This window comes from Bos taurus, chromosome 2 (assembly GCF_002263795.3).
Source record: "Bos taurus isolate L1 Dominette 01449 registration number 42190680 breed Hereford chromosome 2, ARS-UCD2.0, whole genome shotgun sequence".
NCBI lineage: Eukaryota > Metazoa > Chordata > Mammalia > Artiodactyla > Bovidae > Bos > Bos taurus.
Window position 1 is genome coordinate 34,571,002 of NC_037329.1, and position 27,118 is coordinate 34,598,119.

A 27,118-nucleotide genomic window follows, 5' to 3' on the forward strand; every position below is an offset into this window, starting at 1 on the left:
ACCTAAGCAAATTCATGTATACAGTGTGAGTGGTTCTAGAAATTAGGGAATCACGGTATGAAAGCTGAAGACAATGCAGTAAGGGTATGTGGTCAGCACCACATTTCTCAGGGAGACTTTTATTCTACGTGTTTTTCTTTTACCCGTTTCAGGGTCAAGCACCACTAAAACCTCACTATCAGGATGAACCAGTCTTTCCATCACTTCTACCTCCTAACTTGGGTTGGGGAGGACAATTGGGCAACGGAACACAGTGATTAGCACACCATTCCTGCTCAGTCTTCAAACTGTTAGCTTTCAGACAAGCACACTGTGACAAACCATAACTGTAACTTAAACTTGTGGGAATCTTTCTTTAAAACATGGAGATGGAAAGGAGAGGACCTGTGCCACTCTTCTCTTGATTGCCATGATAGGAAGGGATCATGGACAAATACAGCTATTTTTATGTTCAAAATATCCTTTGATCATTTGTCTTAACCCACAATTCAACTTGATCTCATCACATTTTGACTTCTGGGAGGCTACAATCCATGTTTATCTGCGCTCTCTGCATGATCTTTAATCTCTCTCCTTCATCTCTCTATTCTCATTTTCAAACACATGTAGCTCTTTTTCTATCACAAGTTACCATTCTCATGATCTCATTGCCTTCTCCAGAGGCACTTTTTTCATTTTTTGACACCAAAATGGCCTATGCAATGCTTTTTCCATTTCTTTACCACCTCCTCCCTTCTGAATTTTTTGCCAACAGGCTTGTAGTCCTGCTCCCCTCCTCACCGAATAGCTTTCCTTAAAACTAACAATGATCTCTTTTCCTTATTCTGTTTGATCTCTATAGCACTGTCTTCTCTAAAAATTTCTTGATACAGTCTTGACCCTTGCCTTCTATAGTCTGAAATTACTCATGGTTTTCTGCCTTTCTGATGACTCTTTCTTGTTTTTTATCTATTGGTTGCATTTTTTCATTCTTCTTCCCTCAAGCTGTGACCATTATTCAGAGTTCAGTCCTTGCTTGTCTGTTTTTTTTTCCTTTCTAGACCAGGGGATTTTAAATTGTGTTCCTTGATCTAAAATACTTTAGAATCTGCCACTGAGAACCCAGGGAATGAATCAAAGTGTGGACAACTGGTGCCTTCCCCCTACTTCAAACAGAATAGCTCTGATTTTATCTGTTTATTTGTTCCATATTGTTTATTTTGGAGAGCTTCACTAATTTATTGAAAACTACATCAGGATCATAAAGCCTGAGTCTAATTTCTTGTTTTACCACTATCTATATAACTTTGGAAAAATATTTCAAAGCCTTAATAAATTTCTATATCCAGGCTTGTGTCCTTCCCTCCACCTAAACTGCTCTCCAGCTCTACTTTTCAGTACCTTTTTAATTACTACTAATTTTCTAGTTTTCTGTCACTTCCTCCAGGAAGTCTTTGAATCTGAGATCTGGGTTAGGTGTTCTGACATGGTACCATAGCATTCTGAACCAATCCTTTAACACAGTACTTATTTGGTTGTCTGTTGGTCTATATTTCCTACTAAACTGGAAACTCATTGAGAACAGACTATTCATGATTTACCCAGCTTAGGGCATGTAGTAGGTCTGAAATCCCAAACAGAGGTAATTTTATATCCAGCAAAGATACCCAAATTAGGTGACACTGCTCTCTTTTCAACTAAACAAAAATGAAAAGGCATGTATCAATGTTATCTCTCATTGTGATCAAACTGCTCTCCCCATCTGCCTGCTTTCTGAATGTCCCTGACACCTCCTTCATCTACTTTTGAATCTTGTTCACAACATCCTCACCATTTACTTTTATTGGGGAAGTTATTTTATATTCCACTGATTTTTTTTGGTCCTAAAACAGAGATGCACTGTTAAAGATATCTGCAATGACCAAGAAAACATCAAAATACTAATTCATCTTGTTTTCAACTCTGTATCATTATATCATTCTTAACAAGATTATAACATTGCACTATTTTGGCCTAATATTAACAATATCAACTTCTAATAATAAACAAAGATGAAAAATCTTCAAAGGAAGATTTTGAGGGCATATCTGAGCAGTTTATAAGAAAAGTATTGGTAGCTGATATAGAGATTATAACTGCCTGGTAAAGAACGTATTGCTTTAAATATTTGCTGTTTAAAATATATATATATATAATAACAACAAAAAATCCTAAAATTAAATCAAAGAAGAATAATATAATGTTCACATATACTCTGTTAATATGGCCTTAGAGAAATTCCATCTTTAATCCTAAACTGTAACATCACCCTCAGCAACCATATTAGGGTACTTTCATCATAAAAGTCATAGGTTCCAAGAGCAAAATTACATTTCAATTCAGTGCTATTTTATTTAAGAGTTTATCATATTTTCAAACACCAAGCTAATGCAATTTAGACCCAATGAGTATCTTTTACCTCACTGCTTTAAATCTGGAATCTTAGCTTTTTACTACTATGGTTCTTCAGATTGTATTAAATGGAAAAGGTCCTAAGAAAGACCAAAATCAAAAATATTTTGCAATAAAGCAATCTCTGTATAGCAAAATTGATCATGGTTCATTATCTGCTTAACAGAGAATGCTTGACAAATAGAACTTCAAAAAGATATTATTGGAGTTGATGTTATAAAGAAAACTCATGTATCAGATGAGTAGCTGATTAGATGAAATCCTGTACAGCACTGAGAGACCAAGATTTAGGTCATGAATCAATTCAAGGAAGTTGATCTGCTGACTAAGTTTCTCATGTTTCTTATAACAATAGTAATATTTGTATAAAGAAAAGCCCCACAGCCAACAGGGGAAATGGTACTTACGAGTACTGTGTCAGCAGTTCCAAATCATTATGCATGTTGATTGGATATGCTTCGCTGAGTTCAAACAACTTCTCTAGGGCCTCATAAATGAAAATGATGCAAATAAGAGAAGCAAAAGCTTCTTCAGTAAACCGGGTGATATAGCAGACAAGGGAGCTTGCATCAGTGGCCACAAGTATGATACACAGGGTTGCAGTCCAAAGTCCAATACTAGCTCTTAAAGACAGGTATGATAGCCCATATTCTCTAGGAGGAGGGAAAGAACAGGGGAAAGAAGGTCACTGAACAGCTTGTCACCATTTTTAGTAGATGGAAATAAGTCTAACTCAGGAAGTGAAAATAAATAAGCTTCACATCCCTTGAGTATCTAAACTCAAAACTTTGTCTACAGGGAACACCTAAGGGTATAAAACTCAAAGAGGTTTCTCAGTGCTTAGAACTGAATATAATTTTTTATAAATATTACATAAAAAATACATAAATATTTTACTGTTTCTTTATTTCCATGGAGAGACAAAAATGGCAAACTGAATCAAATCAGCAACTTTCACCTCTGCCAGCAGATTTCCAAATGTGATGTTGAGAGAAGCATAAACACAGTAGAGGGATAGACAGGGACTAAGGGCAAAAAGTATATAATACTTACTTGCAAAATTTAAACAAAATCTTTTCAAACACCAAAACTGGTCCTGTACTGCCTAGTATGGTAAGAGGCTGTCCACCAAAAAGAGAATAGGCTATTCCAGTCATGGATGCTCCAAAGAGAGACTCGATTGCACTCTGTGTGGAGATATAAATGATTCCATTGTCTAAGCTGTACAGGCCACCATTATAACTGGAGAAAAAATATATAAAATACATGGGGTCTATTCTCTGAAGCACCTACCAGCAACTTTGGGCAGGAGGTGGGGTGGGAGAATTAAAAAAGGGGCAGGCTGTCAAAATATGAATGGTAGTAGGCAAGGATACATTATCTCCCTCTTCCTTATCTTATCTTTCTTTCACTTACTGAAAGTTTACATGTATTCACAACAAATGTCTGGCAGAAGCATGGCCTATATAAGTGGGAAATGGACCTCTTAAGAGGTAAGAACCAATCTAAAGCTAGCCTAAGACTGGGGGCCAGGGATGAGATCAGAACCTTGTGCAACGTAAGAATTATCTATTCTGAGATAGTCCACTCCCTGATTCCCAGTTCCACTAGTCAAGAAATTCATATGAAGTTTATCTGCTAGACCATACATCAAATCTCTCCTCATAAAGGAATTCAAAATGAAACACACACTCATCTAACTATGAATCTTAAACGCGGATTCAAATTCAAAGTTCAGAGAAAAGAATAATACGTACTATTCGACCCTCAGTTGCTTCTCCCAGCAGTCCTCCAAATGTGATGACAGGAGACATACATGCGCAGTAGAGAAACAGAAAAGACGCTAAACACTGCAGGCTGAGAGCATCTGTGAAGTCACTCCAGAAGTATGGAGCTTTTCTTTTGATATCTAAAATAAGTCCCCCAAAAAGCCTAAGACAGGGGGGAAAACACAATAGTGACATACAAAGATAAAAAACACATATGTCAAAATACTCATTTGCTTTGTCGCCAGGTCATAGTATAGGTTTTCCATCAGCAGAGATGAGACCCGTATTAACCTGCTAGGTTCTACATCATGATCTACAGGAATAGCTTTGTACCACTAAGGTACTTCAATTCCTAGCGAAAAATCATGCCAACAACCTCAAAAACCCTAGGTTCTCTCAAACTAGGTTCTCAGCTGTTCAATAATCAAAATTTAAACAGTGAGATTTAAGGATTACTCTAATCTCTGTTCCATTTTACAAAAACCTAGTCCTAAAATCAGGCCTCTTATCCTCAGTTATTGGCAATATTGGAATTGTTTACATTCCATTTAGTGTAGCAGAAAGTGAAGGAGGGAAGGTAAACTGATTTTTATATAGCCCGATAGTGAATATCAACCTAGAGAGAAAAGGTGTATATAACCATGGCTCCAACTATCCACTCTGTCAAAAAAATCACTTGCCAAATAACATTTTATACAGGCACTTAAATGGCCTTATGGACGACAATAATGCTTAGTAGAGAGAGGTAAGTTCCATTATGGTTTTCATCTTTGGAAAACTAACACAGGGGCCTTATAATAAGCAACCTAGATAAATGTACTTTTGATCCACTGTTGCTAAACATATTCAAATATCTATAATTAACAAGACAATAATGACCTTACTTGGGTAAATGCATGTATTCTAAAAATATCAAAAAACACATTAAAAACATGTAAAGGATGATGTTTTGGTAGGAGGAGGGGAGTGGGAGAAGCATTAAATTGTGAAATGCCTAAAATCTGAGGATGAAATTTTTTAATCTATTAGGAATGAGAGCATTAAACAGGTATTCTCATTCTTTGAACATTTACTAACAATATGCAGATTTAACATTTGACTACTAAAAGCTCTTTGTGCTCTATGGAATAGAGATGTCATATTAAAATGAATAAGGCTATGATTAAGTTCCTACATGGAGGTTAAAAAAAACTGTTATGTTCAACATACTGCAAGTATGCTAAATACACCAGGGTTATGGAAAAATATTAAAGGTTTGTTCTTCGTTTTCTTAATAGGAATATAATGTGGCAATCTAAGAATCACTTCAGAAATGACTGTTCTCTTGAGAAGCAAATTCCTATCTGCCTTGAAAAGCGTACCTCTTCAAAATAACTGAAATTCTATTATTTTTAATTGCCCTGATATAGACACAATAATAACATATTAATAGCTATCTTATTATTATTTGAGTAATCAAATCATTACGTTTTCCACATCCACCAGAGGGATGTGGACTAGGAGAGGTTGAAAAGGATGAAATTTCAATTGAAAAAAAAAGGGACATTTAAAATTCAGAGAAGTTTGTACAGAACCTATGAAAATTCACACACATACACAAAGATCATCTTAGTTTAGGTTCTCCTACTTGTGTTTAGTAAAATACATGCAGAATTTTTATTTGGGGGATCATTTCTGAATGATGTGTTAAATTCTCAAAGTCATAATTCAGAACAGATTTAATCTACTAGTCTATTTATTCATGTACTTATTTTTTACATCCCACCTAATCCCCAAAAGAATGTGAAGTGGTTATGAACGATCACTTTGTAGTTAATATTTATAGGCTTGATAGCACTTTCTATTAGACTACTGTTTTCTAATTAATTACTTATTAGGCCATACATTAGTCTAAATAGCTGTTATATTACAGTGTAATAAACGTGCTTTTAGCAGCAAAAATCTAAATCCAGAAGTGGGAGGTCATTGCAGAGAACAGTACAAGAGCAGCCCAGATGTGCACCAGCAACTCCAGGAGAGCAGATGAGTAATGGATACTTCAAGTCCTGTCAGCAACAGAATCTGTGGAAGAACTCTGGAGAAGCGAAGATACCGGATATTGGTGACCTGGGAGGATTTAGGAAGCAGTAAGGAAAAGTGAACTTTGAAAAAAAAAATCTAAGCTATGTGGCACGTTACACCTGAGAGAGAGGGAAAAAAATAACACCAAAAATAAAAAGACAGCATTTGAAAATTTGGAAGTAAACAGAAGGAGTTACAAGGTTTCCAGTAAAGGGAAAGGGAAAAAATTGTCTGAATCATCTCAAATTAAGTACCAGACTGAGGAAGACATTTCCTTAGAGACAAAACATAGAAAAAGGGAAAGAATAGAGGAGAATTAAAATGCACAGAGTTGTCAAGAACTGGAAAGTCAGCTTAGAGGACACAGTGAGAGTGGTACAGGAGATGGCCCTGAGGAGAGGGGAGCACCAAGCCTGCAAAGTTTTTGCAATTGCCTTCGATTATAATGGAGGCTGTGTGCACATATTCCCTGAAGAGAGACCCACCCAAAGGTTTCTGATTTTCTGCTCACACATTTCTTGGAGAGAGACAAGCTGTCAAAAAAAAACTTAAAAATCATTTTAAGAAATAAATTGAAGCTTTCATCTCTTCAAAGATGTGTGATTAGAAAAATAAATCATATAGCTCTTTCAGATTACTATCATAAAAATAAAAAATATTATTATATACATCGCACTTGCATGTAATGAAACAGGGTCTATAAGACTGAATTCTTGGTATTTATTTTCGTTTCCATTTTGAACTTGAAGTTTTCAACAGGCTCTTTTGGAAGGGGCAACTGACAGTTTTCTCATTTATTCTAAGAATCTGTGAATGTGTTTTATGCACAGCAGTGTGAAAGACTACGTATATAAAATGGAATGGTGTATTCACTGTTCTGGTTTAATAATAATGACAATCATTAATGATGAGATATCAAATTTATTAGCATATTTACCCCCAAAGAGTAGGTATTCAAAGTATAAAAACAAATTAGTCCTCAAAACAGTAATTCCCAACACAAAAGTGATATACCATTTGGTCTTTGAAGTCCCATACAAGGGCTTTTCACTAACCTTCCAGTTCGCTGGAGTTCAGGTCCACTATGTCCTCCATGGGGCTCAGCTTCCCCATGAGCTGCTGTTCCATTTGGTACAGCAGGAATCTTCCTCTTCTCCTGTGGGAAGTGTTTTTGTTTTTTAATTTCAGGTGCTAGTTGTAAACAATAAAAACAATTTTTTTCCCTTGAGGCAATATGCAGAGCAGTTAAGAATCCAGGCTCTGTACTTACTTGCTATACAACCTCTAGAAAGTTATTTAGCCACCTAAAGCCTCAGTTCTCGCCTCCTTTTACTAGTGATAACTCTGACGGCAAAGGGTCTGCCTCCAATGCGGGAGACACGGATTCGATTCCTGGTTAGGGAAGATCCCCTGGAGAAGTAAATGGCAACCCACTCCAGTACTCTTGCCTGGAAAATCCCATGGACAGAGGAGCCTGGTGGGCTACAGTCCAAGGAGGGGGCAAAGAGTTAGACATGACTGAGAGACTTCACTTTCACTTTCCATTGAGAGAATGAAATGAGGTGAGGGATACTTATTCTTTCTTTCAACGAATATTTATTGAGTGCCTAGTGTGTGCTATTCATTTTTATGGGATGCTATAGATGCAAAAGTTAGCAAGAAAAAGCATTCTGTTAGTGGAGACAAAATAATCCTATAATGTCAGGGAGAGATAGAGATGATATAGCTGACAGTGTTAGCCGCTCAGTCATGTCTGACTCTGAGTGATCCCATGGGCTACTGTAGCCCACCAGGCTACTCTGTCCATGGAATTCTCCAGGCAAGAAAACTGGAGTGGGTAGCCATTCCCTTCTCCAGGGGATCTTCCCTACCCAGAGAGGGTAAAGAACTTGCCTGCAGTGCAGGAGACCTGGGGTCAATCCTTGGGTCCAGAAGATCCCCTGAAGAAGGAAATAGCTACCCACTCCAGTATTCTTGCCTGGAGAATTCCTTGGATAGGGAAGCCTGGAGGGCTACAATCCATGGGGTCGCAAAGAATAGGACATGACTGAGCAACTAACACTCTCACTACTACTCTGAGATAGAGATCTGAAAAAATCTAAAACAAGAAGTGGTGAGAGGAGACTGGGATTAGGATAGGTTGAGGTAAGGAGGTGTTAATGGTGGTGTAGGCCTGGTCTAGTTCAGCTGTTCAATGAACATTAACTGTTATCATTAGCTATTTTTAAAGTATGTTTCCCTCTCTGATTCTGGCTCATATCTTCCTACTCAAGCTTCTTTCTGATACAAAGCAGTCAGAAAGACTACTGCAAAAGGAAGCTTTTAATTGAGCCAATGACAAAACACTGAGCTTATGTAAGTGCTGTTTCTCTTCAGATCTATTCCACCCACTTTTGTTAGTGATAGAGAGTTTAAAAAAATCAGAAAATCCTTCCTACTGGTGATCTTAGAGCATATAGATGTGTTCAAAAATGCTTAAAAGGAAAAAAAAAAATTAATGGTGAAATTAAATTTTTTACTTAACTGCCATTCCAAAATTGTGTAAACATATAAACATGTTCTTCATGCTTAGTGTAAACTGAACAAGTGGGAATTATCAAATGATCTTATTACAATGACATACTTAGATAAAATGTTACAGATTTAAAACATGACAAAAAATATATTTTGAAATGCAAAAAATATAGGAAAGTTCATTGATATTTTATAATTTCCCAGGTATATAAATAGATACAATGAAATTAAATTCAAAGATAAAAGACAGTATGTCTGTCAACAGATGAAGGAACTGCCTTTATAGGTAAATAAGTATCATATGTTAGTAAAGGGCTTTAACAGTGGCCCTTAATACCCTCAATACCCAATAATCACCTGGGGAAACACTTCTTAACAAGTCTAAGAAGGCAAGTGGTATTATTTGTTCTTCTGGGGAATTATCCCTTACTGCATAAATTAATTCATTGTTTTACAACGGGAAAAAGCTATTTGCCTTATACACTAAGCAAATGATAAACCATGAAAGATAGTCATCATTCTAAAGTACCTATTTCCTCAAGGAGTGCCTTCTTACAGTAGGGAGAAAGGGTTTAGAAAAAATAATTGTGTACTGGTGAATATTCTGAGGGAAATACAGGAAAGTTTTTTTGTTGTTCAGACTTGACTAACAAGGGCCCACTGTACAGCACGGGGACCTATACTCAATATCTATAACAACCTATAATGGAAAATAATGTTTAAAACAATATATATATATACACACATATATACGTATATTTGTATGTATATGTATAAAACTGAATCACTGTTATACACCTAAAACAAACACACTGTAAATCAACTATATTTCAATAAAAATTAAAATAAATAAATAAAATTTGTTTCTGAGTTTCTTCTGGTATCTTCAATGTGAATTACTGGAAGGAAACACTGAACAGATCTGTTTCTTCCTTTTGGGGATTGAGAGAGGTTTGCTAGATTTAATAAGATCCCCAAGAAGTCCATATTTATGTAGCATTATGTACATGCCAGATTCTAGGGACAGTTATGATGTTAAACTTATTTTTCATATGCAGAATTTATAATAATAAAAAAATAAAGAAATAAAAATGATGAAAAAGCAAAAATTTAGAGCATACTTAAGGGATCTGTGAGGTGTGGGGAGGAAGAAATGGCAATGATAAGGAGAGTGGTCAGGCAGGCTGAGAGTGTCATTTGAGAAAAACTTGAGGGAGTCAAGAGAATTAGCCATAAAATAACTGGGGGAACATCCAGGCAAAGAACTGCTAGTGAGTGGGATAGTCTTAACGCAGGTGTGTGCGGCAGAGATTGAAGAATAAGTAGGCAGGAGGCCAAGGAGAGGAGTGAGCAAGAAAGAAAGGCATGGGAGATGACTTGGAGGTGAAAGGAAGCCAGACTGTGGGGTGTTAGTAGATCATTTTAAATATTTGGCTTTTATTCTCAGAGAAATGAGGAGCTTTTGCAGGATTTTAAGGCAAAGAGAGCATGATCTAACACTCTGGCTGCTGTGTCAAGAACAGATTCCAGGAAATGAGAGTAGAAGCAAGGAGACTGGTTAGGGGGCTATTTCAGTAATCCAGGAGAAAAATGATGGTAGCTTGGAGCAAAAGAACTGCCGACATAGGGGATAAACAGGGAATTGGGAATTGGTGGGGTAATCTCTTTGAGTAGGTATAAAGAGATGGGATCTACTGCACTGGTAGAAAACTGACTTTGGATAATTCATCAATAGTAATATAGGAACAGGCAGAGAAGGCAGGTGCAGATGCTGGCAGGTAGATACACATGGTTTGGGGAATCTAAGCAGGTAAGTGGTATGAGAGAAAAGCAAGGAAGTTGAGGGTATACCTAGGGGAGTGATTATAATGACTGACATAAAGTTCTAATGAGTATTTTCAGGGGTATCCCTTGAGGTGCTGGTTATTATTCTCTTAACTGAAAGTAAATATTTTTTAAAAAATACTGTGATTTACACACTTCTGGAAGAATAAAAACCCTGGAGATTATCCCAGAGAGGAAAATATTTGAATGAATATGAATTCAGTACTTAATTTATTTTGATTCATTTTGCTCCACTTCATAAAAGAAAACATACTTTCATAGTATCTATTATTCAATTCCAACATACATTTTAAAAATACTAATGTTGTAAAGAAACACAGAACATATCTAATTCAAACTCATTATATAAAATTATGTTGTCTAACATGATAGCCACTAACTACAGTTGGCTATTTACATTTAAATTAATTAAAATTAAAAAATCAGTTCCTCACTTGCATAAGCACATTTCTAGTGCTCAATAGTGGCTTGACTTAATAGATAGCATAGATATAGAACATTTCTATCATTGCAGAAAGTTCTATTGGACACACTGATATATAACATCAATACAGAGATGTTACAGCATCTGTTTAAGGTAATAAAAAGAGATAATATCAGAACCCAGGTGCCTTGATTCTTAGTTCAGTGTTCTTTCTACTGTTGTCACTGTTTAGTCTCTAAGTCATGTCTGACTCTTTTGCAATCCCATGGACTGTAGCACGCCAGGTTCCTCTGTCCATGAGATTTCCTAGACAAAAATACTAGAGTAAGTTACCATTTCTTTCTCCAGGAAACCTTCCTGACCCCAGGGATTGAACGCAAGTCTCTTGTACTGGGAGCTTCCCTCATAGCTCAGTTGGTAGAGAATCTGCCTGCAATGCAGGAGACCTGGGATTGATCCCTGTGTTGGGAAGATTCCCTGGAGAAAGGAAAGGCTACCCACTCCAGTATTCTGTCCTGGAGAATTCCATGGACTATGCAGTCCATGGGGTCGCAAAGAGTCAGACATTACTGAGAGACTTTCACTTCACTTCACTTCACTCTTGCATTGGCATACTGAGCCCACTGCTTCTCAATACCCAGACTCCAACATCCAATAATTAATCCTGGTCTTAAAGTCTCATAAAATTAATTTTAGCTCCCATGTCTCCACTTGTCTCAGAAACATCATTTCTCAAAGGCAAGGTGTTTCCAAAAATGCTTGACTTTAGTTTTAATGTTTGAAAAACAAATTGGTATTAACAAGTGTCTTTCAAACTCTCACATTCAGCATATTAATATTTTTACTGAATTTTCCAAATAATATCAATTAAAGAGATTCTTTCTTACTACTTTAAGAAGCATTATAGTGTCTTTATTAATACAAGTACAAAGTAAGATAATCTAAACCCTTAAAATTACTCTTTAAGCAATTTACTAATTTTAGTAGGACATCAAATGAAATTGTGTGATTGTGATTATAGAATCCCAGACTATAGAATCTCCTCTGAGAAAAGGAGAGCAAATAACCTTCAATAATTACGAAATAACTTCAGGATAGAAATGTAGAAATAAGCCATCAGTATAGTTTCCTTCAATTAATAGTGGGTTTGAGATGACTTTTTAAAAGACTCATGGTTAAGTCTTTTACTCAGTCATTTACCCATCTCTGGCTAACCAGGAAAACATCTATGCTTACAGCTGAGTCAATGAGGCCATCTGTTACTTCAACTAAGGCAGCAGAGTCAACTACAAACGTAGCTGGACTCCACAGGAACCAGAGCCAAAGCCAAGAGTGAGGAGATGACAACAGGGAGAGCTGTAGGAGGCAGATGCACTAGGAATAGAGATGGCAATACCAGTGGGCTTAAAAAACATTTGGCCACCACCCTCAACAAAGTCGTGCCTGCATAAGAAAATGACCTCAAACAGTATCAGTAGTCTTTATTTCTATCTGCATTGTATGCAAGTAAAATACACATCAGATTTTTATATGGAGGATTTTTACAATTTTCATACCACATGCCCACACAAAGGTAATAACGAACATAAGAATTATGAAGAAAATTCTTGAAATCATAAATGTGGTTAACAACAGTAATAGGGAGTTTTCCATACAAAATGACAACCATGCTTTTGAATTTTCCTAACACCAACTTCAAAGCTATGTATCTGAGTATGGCTGGTCCGTAATGGGCTTTTCTTAAGCATATTTTCCATCCTCATTAAAATTTAAATTTTCCTCCAGTATAGTATGCTTTACTGCTAAGTCACATCAGTCGTGTCCGACTCTGTGTGACTCCGTAGATGGCAGCCCACCAGGCTCCCCCGTCCCTGGGATTCTCCAGGCAAGAATACTGGAGTGGGTTGCCATTTCCTTCTCCAGTGCATGAAAGTGAAAAGTGAAAGAGAAGTCGCTCAGTCGTGTCTGACTCTTCTCGACCCCCTGGACTGTAGCCTACCAGGCTCCACCGTCTATGGGATTCTCCAGGCAAGAGTACTGGAGTGGGGTGCCATTGCCTTCTCCGATAGTATGCTTTAAGGTGGGTCTAAAATCTTTTCAGGCATGCGGTACTGTTGTTTAGTAGAGTATCATTGATAGACCAAATTTGTGTTGAATACAAAGAAGGAAGATTTTGTGTCAGGGAATTTCACGTCCCTGCCTTCTTAGAGGTTAAGTAGGTTCTGGTACCCTGGTTGCTCAGACAGTAAAGAATCTGCAAGCAATGCAGGAGACTTAGGTTCAATCCTTGGGTCCGGAAGATCCCCTGGAAAAGGAAATGGCAACCGGCTCTAGTATTCTTGTCTGGGAAATCCCATGGACAGAGGAGCCCGTGGGCTACAGTGCATGGGGTTGCAAAGAGTTGGACACAACTGAGTGACTAACATACACCAAATCAAATGTGGTGGGAAATTTAACTCAATTCTGACACCATCTACCTGGAAGTAGCATCAGATTCCATAGGTCGAGAGTTCAGCCTTGGAAGACTACCCACCCCTCACATCCCATTTCAGATGCCCGTCACAAGCTCAGATTATTGCTGGTGCTCCGGACCCACTGGGGATATATCTGAAGCTCCTGTGAACCCCTTCTCAGGTTGGACTAATTTGCTAGAATGGCTCATAGTGAAGTGAAGTCGCTCAGTCGTGTCCGACTCTTTGCGACCCCATGGACTGTAGCCTACTATGCTCCTCCATCCATGGTATTTTCCAGGCAAGAGTACGGGAGTGGCTTGCCATTTCCTTCTCCAGAGGATCTTCCTGACCCAGGGATCAAACCCAGGTCTCCCGCACTGTAGGCAGACACTTTACCGTCTGAGCCACCAGGGAAATCCCTAGAGAAACATTTTACTTACTTGATCACCAGTTTTATTACTAAAGGATATACTCAGGAATAGGAAAGGATTACTCAGGAACAGCCAGATTGAAGAGATGCATAGGACAAGGCATGGAGAAAGGGAGAGAAAATTCCATGCCCTCTCTAGGCACACCACTCTTTCCAATCTCCACGTGTTCACCAACCTGAAAACTCTCTGAACCCAGTCCCTTTGGGGGTTTATGGAGGCTTCATTACATGGGCATGATTGATTAAAGCACTGGCCATTGGTGACTGAACTCAAACTCCTGCCCCTCTCCCCTCTCCCCTGCTGGAGGCAGGAGGGTGGAACTGAAAGTTCCAAACTCTAATCTCTTGGTCAGGCTCCACCTGGCAATCAGCCCCCATTCTTAAGAGAGTTTCTAAAGTAACCTCATTAACATAACAAAGACATCTTTGTTGCTTTCCTCACTTAGAAAATTCCAAGCATTTTAAGAGCTCTGTGCCAGAAATAGGGACAGAGACCAGATAAATATTTCTTATTATAATCACATCACAGAAGTTACAATTTAAATCATTTGAATCTTCAGCTATACTATCTTAGAACATATATTTAAAAGGCAAAAAAATGATGGTAGTCCTAAGAGTATTTGTATATATACATACCTGGGAAGGAACATTTTTGGGAGGCTCTATTCGAATGCTTGGGTCCCACTCTCCGGGAGGAAGGACAGTCACCTGATCCAGAAATTCGTCAATTCCTGACACCAAGTCATTACGATCTTTTGCTTTGTAAGCAACATCATGAAACACCTATAGAGAGAAAATAACCATTCATAGATTTAAAAAATGCGTCTAAAATCTTAATGTATTTTGTGTTTTCATTTCCCAGTTAGCATACATGTGATTATAATGATTTGAATACGAAGTTCTTAACTAAAGAAGTTTTAGTGTAAAATATTATAGCCTCTTTTATTCTATGATTGCACAGATGTTTATCTTTTCTTAGAATGCTAGATGAATGTTGAAATTTCTGGTGGAAAGAGAAAAAGAAGGAAAAGGAGAATAGAAGGAAGCTCATTAAACTAGAATTAATGATTCAGGTTTGACAAACATTGTTTATATATATGTAAATCAAACTTTCTGAGAGAAGCCCCTGCTTTAAAATTAGAGATAAAAGTTTATAACAATATTTATACCATGGCATAAAACAATGCTTGAATAAATGATGGACTAATCAATAAACAGTACTAAGCCAAGTTATTACCTATATAAAAGTAAAACAGGATCTTTATCCATATCCCACTTAAAAAGCAATTCTAGGTATTAAAAACTTAAATATGAGTGTTAAACTATTAAGTTAATTGGACATAATGTAGAAGGCTATATTTATGACCTCAGAGTAAACAGTAAAGCAAATCTCCAAGATTTAGTGTAGTGTCAAAACAAGCACATAAGTAATTTCTGCTGTTCTTCAAGGGGAAAAAAACTACATGTTCAGTAATGTCAAATGCCAATAAGAGATTAAGTGACGTGAATACTGAACATAAGATAGTATATTTTGTAAATGATGACCTTACAGAAAGCAATTTCAGTAGAGTGGTAGTGACAAAAATTACACTGTAATACATTGAGATAAATGAAATTATTATGTTCAGGACCAAGTAGAGATTACTCTTTCAAAACTCTTAAGATTCAGGTTCAACCAACACTTCAGTGGGACATGCTATGTTAAGGAGTAAGAAATTTTAAGGATGGGAAAATCCTGGCCTTTTATTTCATATGTATTTTCTAAGTAGCTACTATATGTTAGGCCTGTTTGCTAAATGAACCAAAGGAGTCAGTGTTGACTTAGCTAAGTGACAGAGAGAGAAAACTGTTGACACAAAAGTCCAGAACAAGAAGAAGAAAAGTTTCTCTTTTTTTGCTTTTGTTCTTATAAAACTATGATATTGATGTTAATATACAATTACTTTATTATTATTTTAAAATAAATTCACAAATATATTTTTAAAAATTCTCATTTTTAAGTTCTCTTATAAATATCAGCATACTATCAATATAAACAAAAGCTCTTCGGAGTGCTTAATAATTTTCAAGACTATGAAGGGATTAAAAAATTGGTAATAGTGCCAATAAACAAAATCATATGATTTATCTCCAGTCATGCTCAACAAGAGGCTAGCTTAATTCAAGATAAGGTGTTGCTAGGATGACTAGAACATTCAGTCATTAATTCATATTAAAAAAATGTATTGAACCCTGACTGAAGGTCAGACACCATGCTAAATATGAAGATACAAAAGGAAAAGACAGTCTACCTACAAGAAGTCCCCAGTACAGGGAGGAAAAGAACAGCTTAGTCAACAAATAATTATTTGAGCACCTGACAAAATCAAAGAACAAAAATGAATATTAATGGTAATTGCTCACATGGAATTTAGAGATTAATAATGAAATTCACTTCATCATTTTCTTAAATTGTATGAATCAACATTGAATTTTATTCTTGAATATAATTGTTCAATGTATTTCAAAGCAGTTAGATGGCAGAACAGTTTCTCCACCTGAGCTTTGAACAATAAAAACCTTTCATTCTCTTTTAAAAGTATTTAAATTTTCTTTTAATATTCAATGAATGTATTTCATAATTAACATATCCTATTATAATTAACAGCTCTCATCTTTTGCAATAACTTTCTGGTTGAGTTTCCTCTTCTCTATTTCACTCCTCATAGAGTTGGAAATTGCTCCAAGCTAACTTTCAAGTCTAAAGGATTCATGTTTGAGCCTTCATTCAAGGGCTCATCTGTTGTTGTTTAGTTGTTAAGTCGTGTCCTATACGTGTATATATAGGAAACTACTACACGACTGAAGTGACTTAGCATGCATGCATGCGTTGGAGAAGGAAATGGCAACCCACTCCAGTATTCTTGCCTGGAGAATCCCAGGGATGGAGGAACCTGGTGGGCTGCCGTCTATGGGGTCGCACAGAGTCAGACACGACTGAAGCGACTTAGCAGCAGCGGCAGTTGTTAAGTCGTGTCCTATACATGTATATATAGGAAACTAATACTCTCTTTAAGTTGGTTCTTTCTAAAACAGATGAAAAAATTGGTTTTGTTCTAACTTTTGGTTTCCTAGGTGTAAACATCAATAACTAACTCATATAAAATCAATAAACATAATTTGAACAGATATAATAGAATTTATATTGAACTCCAAACATAAGTTCGAATTTTCAGATTTCATAAACCTGGGAAAAGTTATATACAATACTAATTCATAGATATTTGAAATATTTCAATAAATTATTAAATACTAATTAAAAGTTATATACAATACTAATTCATAGATATTTGAAATATTTCAATAAATTATTAAATACTAATTAAAAGTTATATACAATACTAATTCATAGATATTTGAAATATTTCAATAAATTATTTAGATGAGATTTCAGAAATGTATAATCTCATTTGGTATTTACTACTGAATTTTGAATTTATGTCACTTCTGTGATTTTTGCATCTGCTCTTCTTTTACAATAAAAATAGATTTTTGCAAGGCATAGTAGAATTCAAGAAACCAGTTATATGATATGATATTTTATGTTTATTTTTATGATCTTACATTTTTTAGACATAGTTCTTTGAGAAGCTGACGAAAGTTTTTTCCAGTTCCAAAACCTACATACAGTGTTTGTACACAGAAAAAATTGTGTGTTGAGTCAGAGATCACAGGCCTCCTTGAAATCTATCTTCAGCTACTCTAATGGTTAAAAGGCTCCAAGGTTAAAAACATCTCCATTTAGGCAATTACAAAGAGAGATGATAGATGTCTTACAGCTTTTGGTGTCATGTATACTATCCAGATAAACTGCCTCTTTTATTTTTTGAGAGCTTAAAACTATTTTGCCCCAAACAAGACCCTCAATGATATTAACAATGGTGCTTACTTTGGCAACACAAATGCTACTCAGTTCACTTAAGGGAATATTAATAAATACACTCTAAATTCACTAAACAACAGATTTTCTTTAAAGTATAGGGTTTTAAAATGTTCATGTGTGTGAATTTATTACCCTTTTTGAACAAATTTTTCCAAGGGAAATTTTATAATAGAAGCATTTAAAGGGGATTCAATACCGAGAAATCTGATTCACAGTAAACTGTCATGAATACAGAACTCCAAAAGTTAGGTGTACCTAGTAGGGGGAAATGTTCCCAATGAACTTGAATAAATACCTCATCTGTCATTAGGGTTGCAATTGATCTGCCAATCTCATGGTACTGTTGACCCTTTCCCAGGGGTCCCAGAAGAATGAACAAAAATCTGTAATGAAGAAGAAAAAAACATGTTTCAAGGTAGAAATAAAAAATAATTTTAGTAGTACAGCATCACTCATCTCAAAGGAATTACTGAAGATAGGATTTCAATGTAAATATAGGATTTCCATATTTTTCCAGGTTATTATTACATATTTTGAAATATTTTATGTTTCAAAATGACTCATGCTTAAGATCCTTGAGCAATTGGAATCTGGGGTATTTTGCTGTTTCTTTCATTTAGTGACCTATAATGCTTAAGCAGTTAGTATGAATTTTAAGGATTCTATAATTCTTATAGGATAAAGTTAAGAAAAATAGAATCTGATTAAATCTTTTTGAATTGTAAGATAGAGAACTCACTATCATATATGTAAACTGTAGAATTAGGTAGAAGAGGGGAATGGTAATACAGTAGCATAAGCAAAGAAAGAATATATGATAAAAAAAAAAGTGGGTGTGTGCAAAATTTACATTAAATAGAAAAAATGATTGCCAGGAATCAAAAATTAGAATTAAAAAAATCCATTAATTCCAATGCTGGAGGAATAATAATAGCAGCTGCACTGTGATATTCCATCTATTTAAGGTTGAAAGTCTAGCAAATTCATCATCACAACTGGAAATTTTGAAGAAATCAACATGTGTTTTAACTTTGGAGGACCAATTACTGTCCTGTCTCTGAAAAGGTCAATTCTACAAGGAAATGATGAGAATTTTAAGATGCCCTGTATTTCATAATATAACTACAGCATTCACTTGTTAAATGGTTTCTGCTTTTAAGTATGAAGACTAATGACTTTATAAGGTATACTGAAATAGATATCACAATTTTACCTTTCATTCAGTTATAAACTTTAGAGATTGTACATGTTTTTACATGATGCATATATTACAGTCTTAGAGGATCTGACAATTTTTTGTGTCAGTTGTAACTGAATCCAATTCTACTATACATAAATGTCCACTATACACTTAAAACAGGAATAATTTAGTGTAGTGGCAGATGCTTTACTAATTATAGTCCTTTTAAGAAATTTCCTAACCTGTGTACATCTTACTATTTTCACATTTCTATTCCAAGGACTATTTATAAACCCTAAAATTATTTTCTGGTCTTTTTTACTATGCGTTACTGTTATACACACAGTGTGCCCTTTTGTCCTCCTAAGAAAGGATAATTAGGAACCTTAAATGGCTTTCTTTATTCTATTTGTCTAACTAATCTTCTTCCATTTTTCACCTTTCCTAACTAAACAGTCTAGTCTTTAAAATCTCTCCTTACACAGTGCCTCCATCGTGCCCCTAATTTCTCCTCCACTGTTCTCTAGACACACTTTGCTATGTCAGTATGAAATGAGGTCACTTAAACCTTGACAGTTTTCAAAGTGAGGGTATATAACCCCATTATGGCTTTTCTCTACTCCTGGGAGTTTTTTTTTTCTTTCCTTTGAAATACAAGAGCTATCATTGTCATAAATAACCATCATTTACTCAGAGTTCATCGGACACCTTCTTAGCTGGTGGAACAAGAATGCACTGCTTGGAAGACACAGAGGAATTTTAATCTACTAAAATAATACCACTATGGTTAGTAAATTTCACATGTTAAATCTGAATCCCCAATTCCCAGAAACTCTGACTAGATTACATGGTGTATATGGAAAAATGTAGCCTTAATCATACGTCAGACACCACCTTAATGTGTTCAGTTCATCCTTCTCCTTTTTAATAAAACTTGGTATGCATCAGAAGTCTTGGTAGCCTTCCAGATGAACAGACATACTTCTCTCTATAACTTGAATTGGTAGCTAGTTTCCTGCCTCAGATCTGTTCATACACAGGTTCAGGCAGAGGTTCTTAAACACTGAATTCCTTTCCAGTCAGCTGAGCTCTAATGAAATGAGGCCTCTTCTGACTAAACTATTCTATATTTTTGGAATATCATATCCACAATCAAACCACAGAGTGATATAATTGGCTATGTTTTGAGTTAAGGCTGAAAGGTTCATAGAAGAAACATTCTACCAACTGAGTTATCATAGCACCTGAAGTTATCATCAGTTTAACTTGACTAAGACCTTCAATGTTTGGAAGAGGAGACAATTAACAGCATCTGAGACAATTATATGCTGTGTTGTGCTTTGTTGCTCTGTCATGTCTGACTCCTTGTGACCCCATGGACTGCAGCCCACCAGGCCCCTCTGTCCTTGGGGATTCTCCAGGCAAGAATACTGGGGTGAATTGCCATGCCGTCCTCCAGGGGATCTTCCCAACCCAGGGATCGAATCCAGGTCTCCTGCATTGCAGGTGGATTCTATACTGACTGAGCCACCAGGAAAGCCCAAGAGACAATTATGGCATCATACAAAGGGCACCAGTCATGACGGAAACAGGGCCATACATAGATAAGTTTTGCTGTGGGAACAGGATCAGAGTAAGAGCCTGTCTGCACACAGGAATCACATTTGATGGAGGGAGAAGGGAGGAAAACAAGGTGCCCTAGAAGAATTGCTAGGAATGTAAATGTGTTGTGGCCAATATTCATTTTTCTTCACGAATTTGCCCATGGACAGTCTTATCTCTATAACATGAGATAAATAATAAATAACAAAATTCAGTTTATATTATGGCAAAGTTGTTAGTTTTTATGTGCGCCTAAATGAAAAACACGTTCAGGTAATCAAGTTAAATTTGTCCTTTTGATTCAGATTCAACCACGGTAACTACCAATGATTCTGAAGACTCTATGTATGGGAACTATACTAAGACTGAAACATATAGTATGTAAGACACAGCAGGTAGTATCCTAATGATGGCACTTAAGCATAAACCAAGCCTTGAAAACTTTGATCTTTTCAAGTATGATCACACTCATATACTAGATCCTCTTTAGCCCATGCATGCATGCCTGCTAAGTTCCTTCAGTCATGTTCAACTCTTTACCACCCTACGGACTGTAGCCTGCCAGGCTCCTCTGTCTATGGGATTCTCTGGGCAAGAATACTGGAGTGGGTAGTCATTCCCTTCTCTAGAGAATCTTCCTGATTCAGGGATGGAACCCGCCTCTCTTTGTCTCCTGCATTGGCAGGCAGGTTCTTTACCATTGGCTCAGACCGGAAAGAATGCCTGCAATGCAAGAGACCCAGGTTCCATCCCTGGGTGGGGAAGATCCCTTGGAGAAGGGAATGGCTACCCACTCCAGTATTCTTGCCTGGAGAATTCCATGGACAGAGGAGCCTAGGGGGCTCCAGTCCATGGGGTCGCAAAGAATTCCACAGGACAGAGAGACCAACACTTTCACTGTCTTTACCACTAGCGCCACCTGGGGGCCCTGTTTAGCTCATGCTGCTGCTACTACTGCTAAGTCGCTTCAGTCGTATCCGACTCTGTGCGACCCCATAGACGGCAGCCCACCAGGCTCCCCCGTTCCTGGGATTCCCCAGGCAAGAACACTGGAGTGGGTTGCCATTTCCTTCTCCAGTGCATGAAAGTGAAAAGTGAAAGTGAAGTCGCTCAGTCAGGTCCGAGCCTTAGGGACCTCATGGACTGCAGCCTACCAGGCTCCTCCATCCATGGGATTTTCCAGGCAAGAGTACTGGAGTGGGGTGCCATTGCCTTCTCCGGTTTAGCCCATAGTCTAATGCAATCTTTGAGAAAAGCCTAATACTTTATCACTTTTCACCAAAAGTCTAAAAAAGGAGTTCCAGTATTCTGGCCTAGAGAATGATTATACACCTTTTGAGCAATTCCCTGATAGCTCAGTTGATAAAAAGAATCCTCCTGCAATGCAGGAAACACCAGTTCAATTCCTGGGTAGGGAAGATCCCCTGGAGAAGGGATAGGCTACCCACTCCTGTATTCTTGGGCTTCCCTTGTGGCTCAGCTAGTAAACTGAAGGAAACCTGGGTAAATCCTGGTAAAATGCAGGAAACCTGGGTTCGATCTATCCCTGCGTTGTGAGGCTCCCCTGGAGAAGGGAAAGGCTACCCACTCCAGTATTCTGGCCTGGAGAATTCCATGGACGGTACAGTCCATGGGGTCACAAAGAGTTGCACATGACTGAGAGACTTTCACTTCACTTCAGGATGATGTAGACCAGGGTGTTCAGAGATAAGGAGTGTGCCTAAAAGAAAACATAGAAATTTGAGAAGAAGGAAGAAAGAACAATTTTTAAAGCACTTTTGGCACTCCTCCACAAAGAAGAAACAACAGTTTTGTGGATTATACTTTAGTTTCAAGAAAAAAAAACTCTCAGAGGAAATTATATTTATACCTTTTTTTTCCTCCCCACAAAAAACAATGGCTTAAGAAAGTGCAAAAGATGCTCTTATACTTTTACCTGGTTGGGATTGGGACCTCAGCTAATCCTTGAAGCAGTACAGCTGGGGACAGCCTGACAAATGCAACTACAGTTCGATCCAAAAACTCTAATTCTCCAACTAAGATGTTGGAGGCTTCAGCACCTGGAGGAATCTTCTTCATAAAATGCAGATCGACCTGAGAGCATCACAAAGTAAAATACATCAAAATTGGACAAACTTGTTAAATCATTCCTAGCAGAGTACTTCACACATGGTAACCCATCATTAAATATAGTTTAAATAAATATAGCTTATATAAGTATTATTTAAATCAAATTTAAAATAGTTAAACATCTTTCTTGCCCTTTAAAAATACTTTTTTCTTTTACTTCTGTACTTTTGGAATTTGTTAACAATACATTGAATATTCTAGTTTTCTGCTCAATACTTTTCAAAGATGCTTTTCAGCATTAGTAATCTTGAAATTTTCAGGGTGAAAAGATTATGTGTTCAATTAAATGCATATACTCTAATCATAATTTAATTAGTATTCGCCAATATATTTAATATTTGTATACTACATTATCTTAATTTTGTACATAATACATTTCAATTAATATGTAAAATATGCCTATTTCAAAAGAAACATAATCAAAATTTTCCTTATAATATAAATTATGACTTTAGTATTCAACTTTATCTTAATTGTTCTATATCCTTCACATTTTATACTTGTCCTGATCAATCTTCAAATTTAATTTCTCATCAGAGTATTTAGATATGGCAGAGTAAAGGAAACAAGAATAAAAATATTAACATTTGGAGTTGCTGAAGAGCCACAGCTGAGTTTCTGATATGAAATGTCTATGACTGAAATGAATGCACACAAAACAAATCCATCATTAATAAAAAGAAATGCTTAAATGGTGAAGCCTGAAAATGAATGTAAAATATTCAAAGAATAAGTATCAATTTTCACATAGAGAGCCTCAGTGAAAACCAAGTAGTGATTTTTAAAGTCACTTTTATAAAGCCTATTTTTTATTTCTAATTCATTGACTTGCTTTTAATGGAAACCTATTGGTAGGTAATAATGATTGCTATAATAATTCTTTCTATGCTCCAAATGAAATGGAGACTAAAGACCAAAGTGGGAATAGGAGAGAGTGAGGCAGAGAGAAGGAAAAGAAAGAGAAGGAGAAAGAAGGAGAGGGAGGGAGATGAGAAGATGAGGAGGAAGTGAAAACAAAGAGAGGAGAAAGAAGAGAGAGACAGGGCGAGAAAAGAGCTCTCACAAATACTTGAGATCAACAAGACTTTTTTGGGGGCCAGATACTCCTTCTGTTTAATGATTTTTGAATTTTTTTCAAGCAGTTTAAAATGAAAAAAAATTAAAACTTTTAGGAGGAATAACTTAGGAAGTCCATAGCCAGACTATAGTGACTATACTAAATTTGCTGCTTTCTGAAATCAAGACCTCAGCACACTAGTACAGAAGGTTTATAACTACTTAATTTTCTGTGAGATAAAGGTGCCTCAAAACATAAAATCCATTATATGAAATATTTATTTTATCATAAGGATTAAATATAAAAATAATCTAGTATGCCACTAAAATATCAAATAGAAGTATTGTTCTAATTTAAAGAAAAAACGATTTAACAAAGCAAAACTGCCTATAAAATTTGATGAATATTATAAATTTCAAAAATTTTAACCTATAAATATATTTCCAAATATAAATTTGTAAACTTGTAATACCTATACAGTATTAGCTCTGTGAGAAAAACATATTAAATCTCCACAAGTCTTTCAGAGCCTAAAAAACTAAAATAAACTATTAAGTTTTTTCCCCCAATAGAAATATGATATTAATACACTGGAACAAAGAGAAAATGGCTTTTTAAGAAAATCTACAACTGGTAAGCAATATGAGTCATATTGGTAATATCTGTCATAACTCTAATGAGAAGTTTGAGTTCAACCTGGAAGACTGTGTAAATTCCTTTATTCAATATTTCCTGACATATGCCATAACCTTAACTACTGATGTCTGTGCCTCAGGCATGGGGCAACTACACACATGACTGCTTTAAGATTTACTTTAATTAAATCAAGGAGTACCTAGTACGCTGTGTGCATGTGTGCTAAGCTGCTTCAGTCATGTCCGACTCTATGTGACCCTATGGACTGTAGCCCGCCAGGCGCCCCTGCCCATGGGATTCTCCAGACAAGAATACTGGAGTGGGTTGACACGCCCTTTTCCAGGGGATCTTCTTAACCCAGGGATCCAACGTGCATCTCTTGTGTCTCCTGTATTACAGGTGGGTTCTTTACCACTAGCGCCACCTGGGAAGCCCACCTAGCATGCTGCTGCTGCTGCTGTTGCTAAGTCGCTTCAGTCGTGTCTGACTCTGTACGACCCCATAGACGGCAGCCCACCAGGCTCCCCCGGCCCTGGGATTCTCCAGGCAAGAATACTGGAGTGGGTTGACACGCCCTTTTCCAGGGGATCTTCTTAACCCAGGGATCCAACGTGCATCTCTTGTGTCTCCTGTATTACAGGTGGGTTCTTTACCACTAGTGCCACGTGGGAAGCCCACCTAGTATGCTGCTGCTGCTGCTGTTGCTGCTAAGTCGCCTCAGTCGTGTCCGACTCTGTGCGACCCCATAGATGGCAGCCCACCAGGCTCCCCCGTCCCTGGGATTCTCCAGGCAAGAATACTGGAGTGGGTTGCCATTTCCTTCTCCAATGCATGAAAGTGAAAAGTGAAAGTGAAGTCGCTCAGTCGTGCCCTACTCTTACTGACCCCATGGACTGCAGCCCACCAGGCTCCTCCGTCCATGGGATTTTCCAGGCAAGAGTACTGGAGTGGGGTGCCATTGCCTTCTCCAACCTAGTATGCTAAAGTAGCTTAGTTTTATAGAAGAAAATACATGGTCCTTAAATTTTGTTTTTGCATTATATAATACTTGATATATCACTGATTGATACCCGTTACTTAGAAAATCCACTAAAATATTTAGAATTTAATTTCAGGATTAGGAAATTTATTCTGATTTAAAATGTAACAAATTATAGTTAAATAACATATATCAAAAGACCCATTATTATTGTAATACTCTATGCTATACATAGTATAATACTATACTAAATACTAATATATATAGTACAATACTATTCTCCAGGCCAGAATACTGGAGTGGGTAGCCTTTCCTTTCCCCAGGAGATCTTCCCAACCCAGGGATCAAACCCAGGTCTTGTGCATTGGAGGCAGATTCTTTACCAGCCAGCCGCAAGGGTAGCCCAAGAATACTGGAGTGGGTAGCCTATTCCTTCTCCAGAGAGTCTTCCCAACTTTGGAATCAAACTGGGATCTCCTGCATTGCAGGCAGATTCTTTACCAACTGACCTATTAGGGAAGCCCACTCTAAATTATAGTACTTATTATTCTTGGACTAGTCATATATTTGGGGGTAATAGATATATATTATCTACTTATTTTATTATATTATACAATTATATATTATTCCTGGGATAGCCCTATATTTTTATATTTATCTTAACATACAATTCATAAAGAACCTTATTTGGCAATCTAACTTTTAATACAACAAAAGGTCACATTTAAGGACCACAGTTTAACTTTTTATAAAACTACAAATATCAAAAATAGCTCTGAGGAGTTAGGTTGACCTACATTTCTAAGACAGTCCTCAAGTGGACTCAAATATGGAATAAAGAAATCCTGGAATTTTCTAGTCCTCTGAAGAGAATCTTGAAGAAACCAAGCTATATACTCATGGATCTGGACTTATACTCATGCATCTGGGGTCTCCAGACCTTTACACTAGGAAGGGAAATATGCTTTATTCTGGTTATTTGACACTTAAGTTGTGAATGAGAAACAGTTATATCACTGGGGAACAAGGTTAGACCAAAGATAATGGTGGAACCATAAATGTCTGGACAAGCTACACACTAAGATGTGAAGGAAATACACATGAGTCTTTAGGGAGAAAGTTTTAAGTCTCAAGCCCATTGTAGAATGCACAGGAAAATGAATAGAAATTCCCTGGGGAGACATGGTCTTGTAACACTAACCAGCGAGTGATCTCTAGTAGCTCTCTTAATCTGGGATTCAGTTTTCTTCCCTTCTCAATGAGATTTTTAAGGTTTCCTAGAATTCTAGGATTTTATAATGCAATATATTTCATACTTTAAAGACTGATGATGAAGGGAGTTCCTTCTACATAGAAAATAATGCAGCAGTTCCTTTAAGTCACTTGAAATTAAAAGAAGCCATCAACATTTGATATGAGCCACAGTCAGATCATGAACTCCTTATTAACAAATTCAGATTTAAACTGAAGAAAGCAGGGAAAACCACTAGACCATTCAGGGATGACCTAAATCAAATCCTTTATGATTACACAGTGGAAGTGACAAATACATTCAAAGAATTATATCTGATAGACAACAGTGCCTGAAGAACTAGGGACAGAGGCTCATGACATTGTACAGGAGGTAGTGATCAAGGCGATCTCCAAGAAAAAGAAATGCAAAAAGGCAAAATGCTTGTCTGAGGA

The 27,118-nt window shown here is 36.7% G+C and overlaps 1 protein-coding gene across 8 annotated transcripts in view; it reads right to left on the reverse strand.

The window, feature by feature from the left end:
* Positions 1–27,118, reverse strand: part of SLC4A10 (solute carrier family 4 member 10) — a 343,111-nt gene that overhangs the window by 97,607 nt on the left and 218,386 nt on the right. For all 8 annotated transcript variants that reach the window (XM_025001558.2, XM_059874452.1, XM_025001569.2 and 5 more), the window contains 7 exon segments: positions 22,567–22,724; positions 18,144–18,231; positions 14,563–14,709; positions 7,316–7,416; positions 4,188–4,362; positions 3,484–3,617; positions 2,838–3,083 (listed from right to left, as the gene is read on the reverse strand). In XM_025001558.2, the coding sequence (XP_024857326.1) occupies positions 2,838–3,083; positions 3,484–3,617; positions 4,188–4,362; positions 7,316–7,416; positions 14,563–14,709; positions 18,144–18,231; positions 22,567–22,724 (1,049 nt within the window).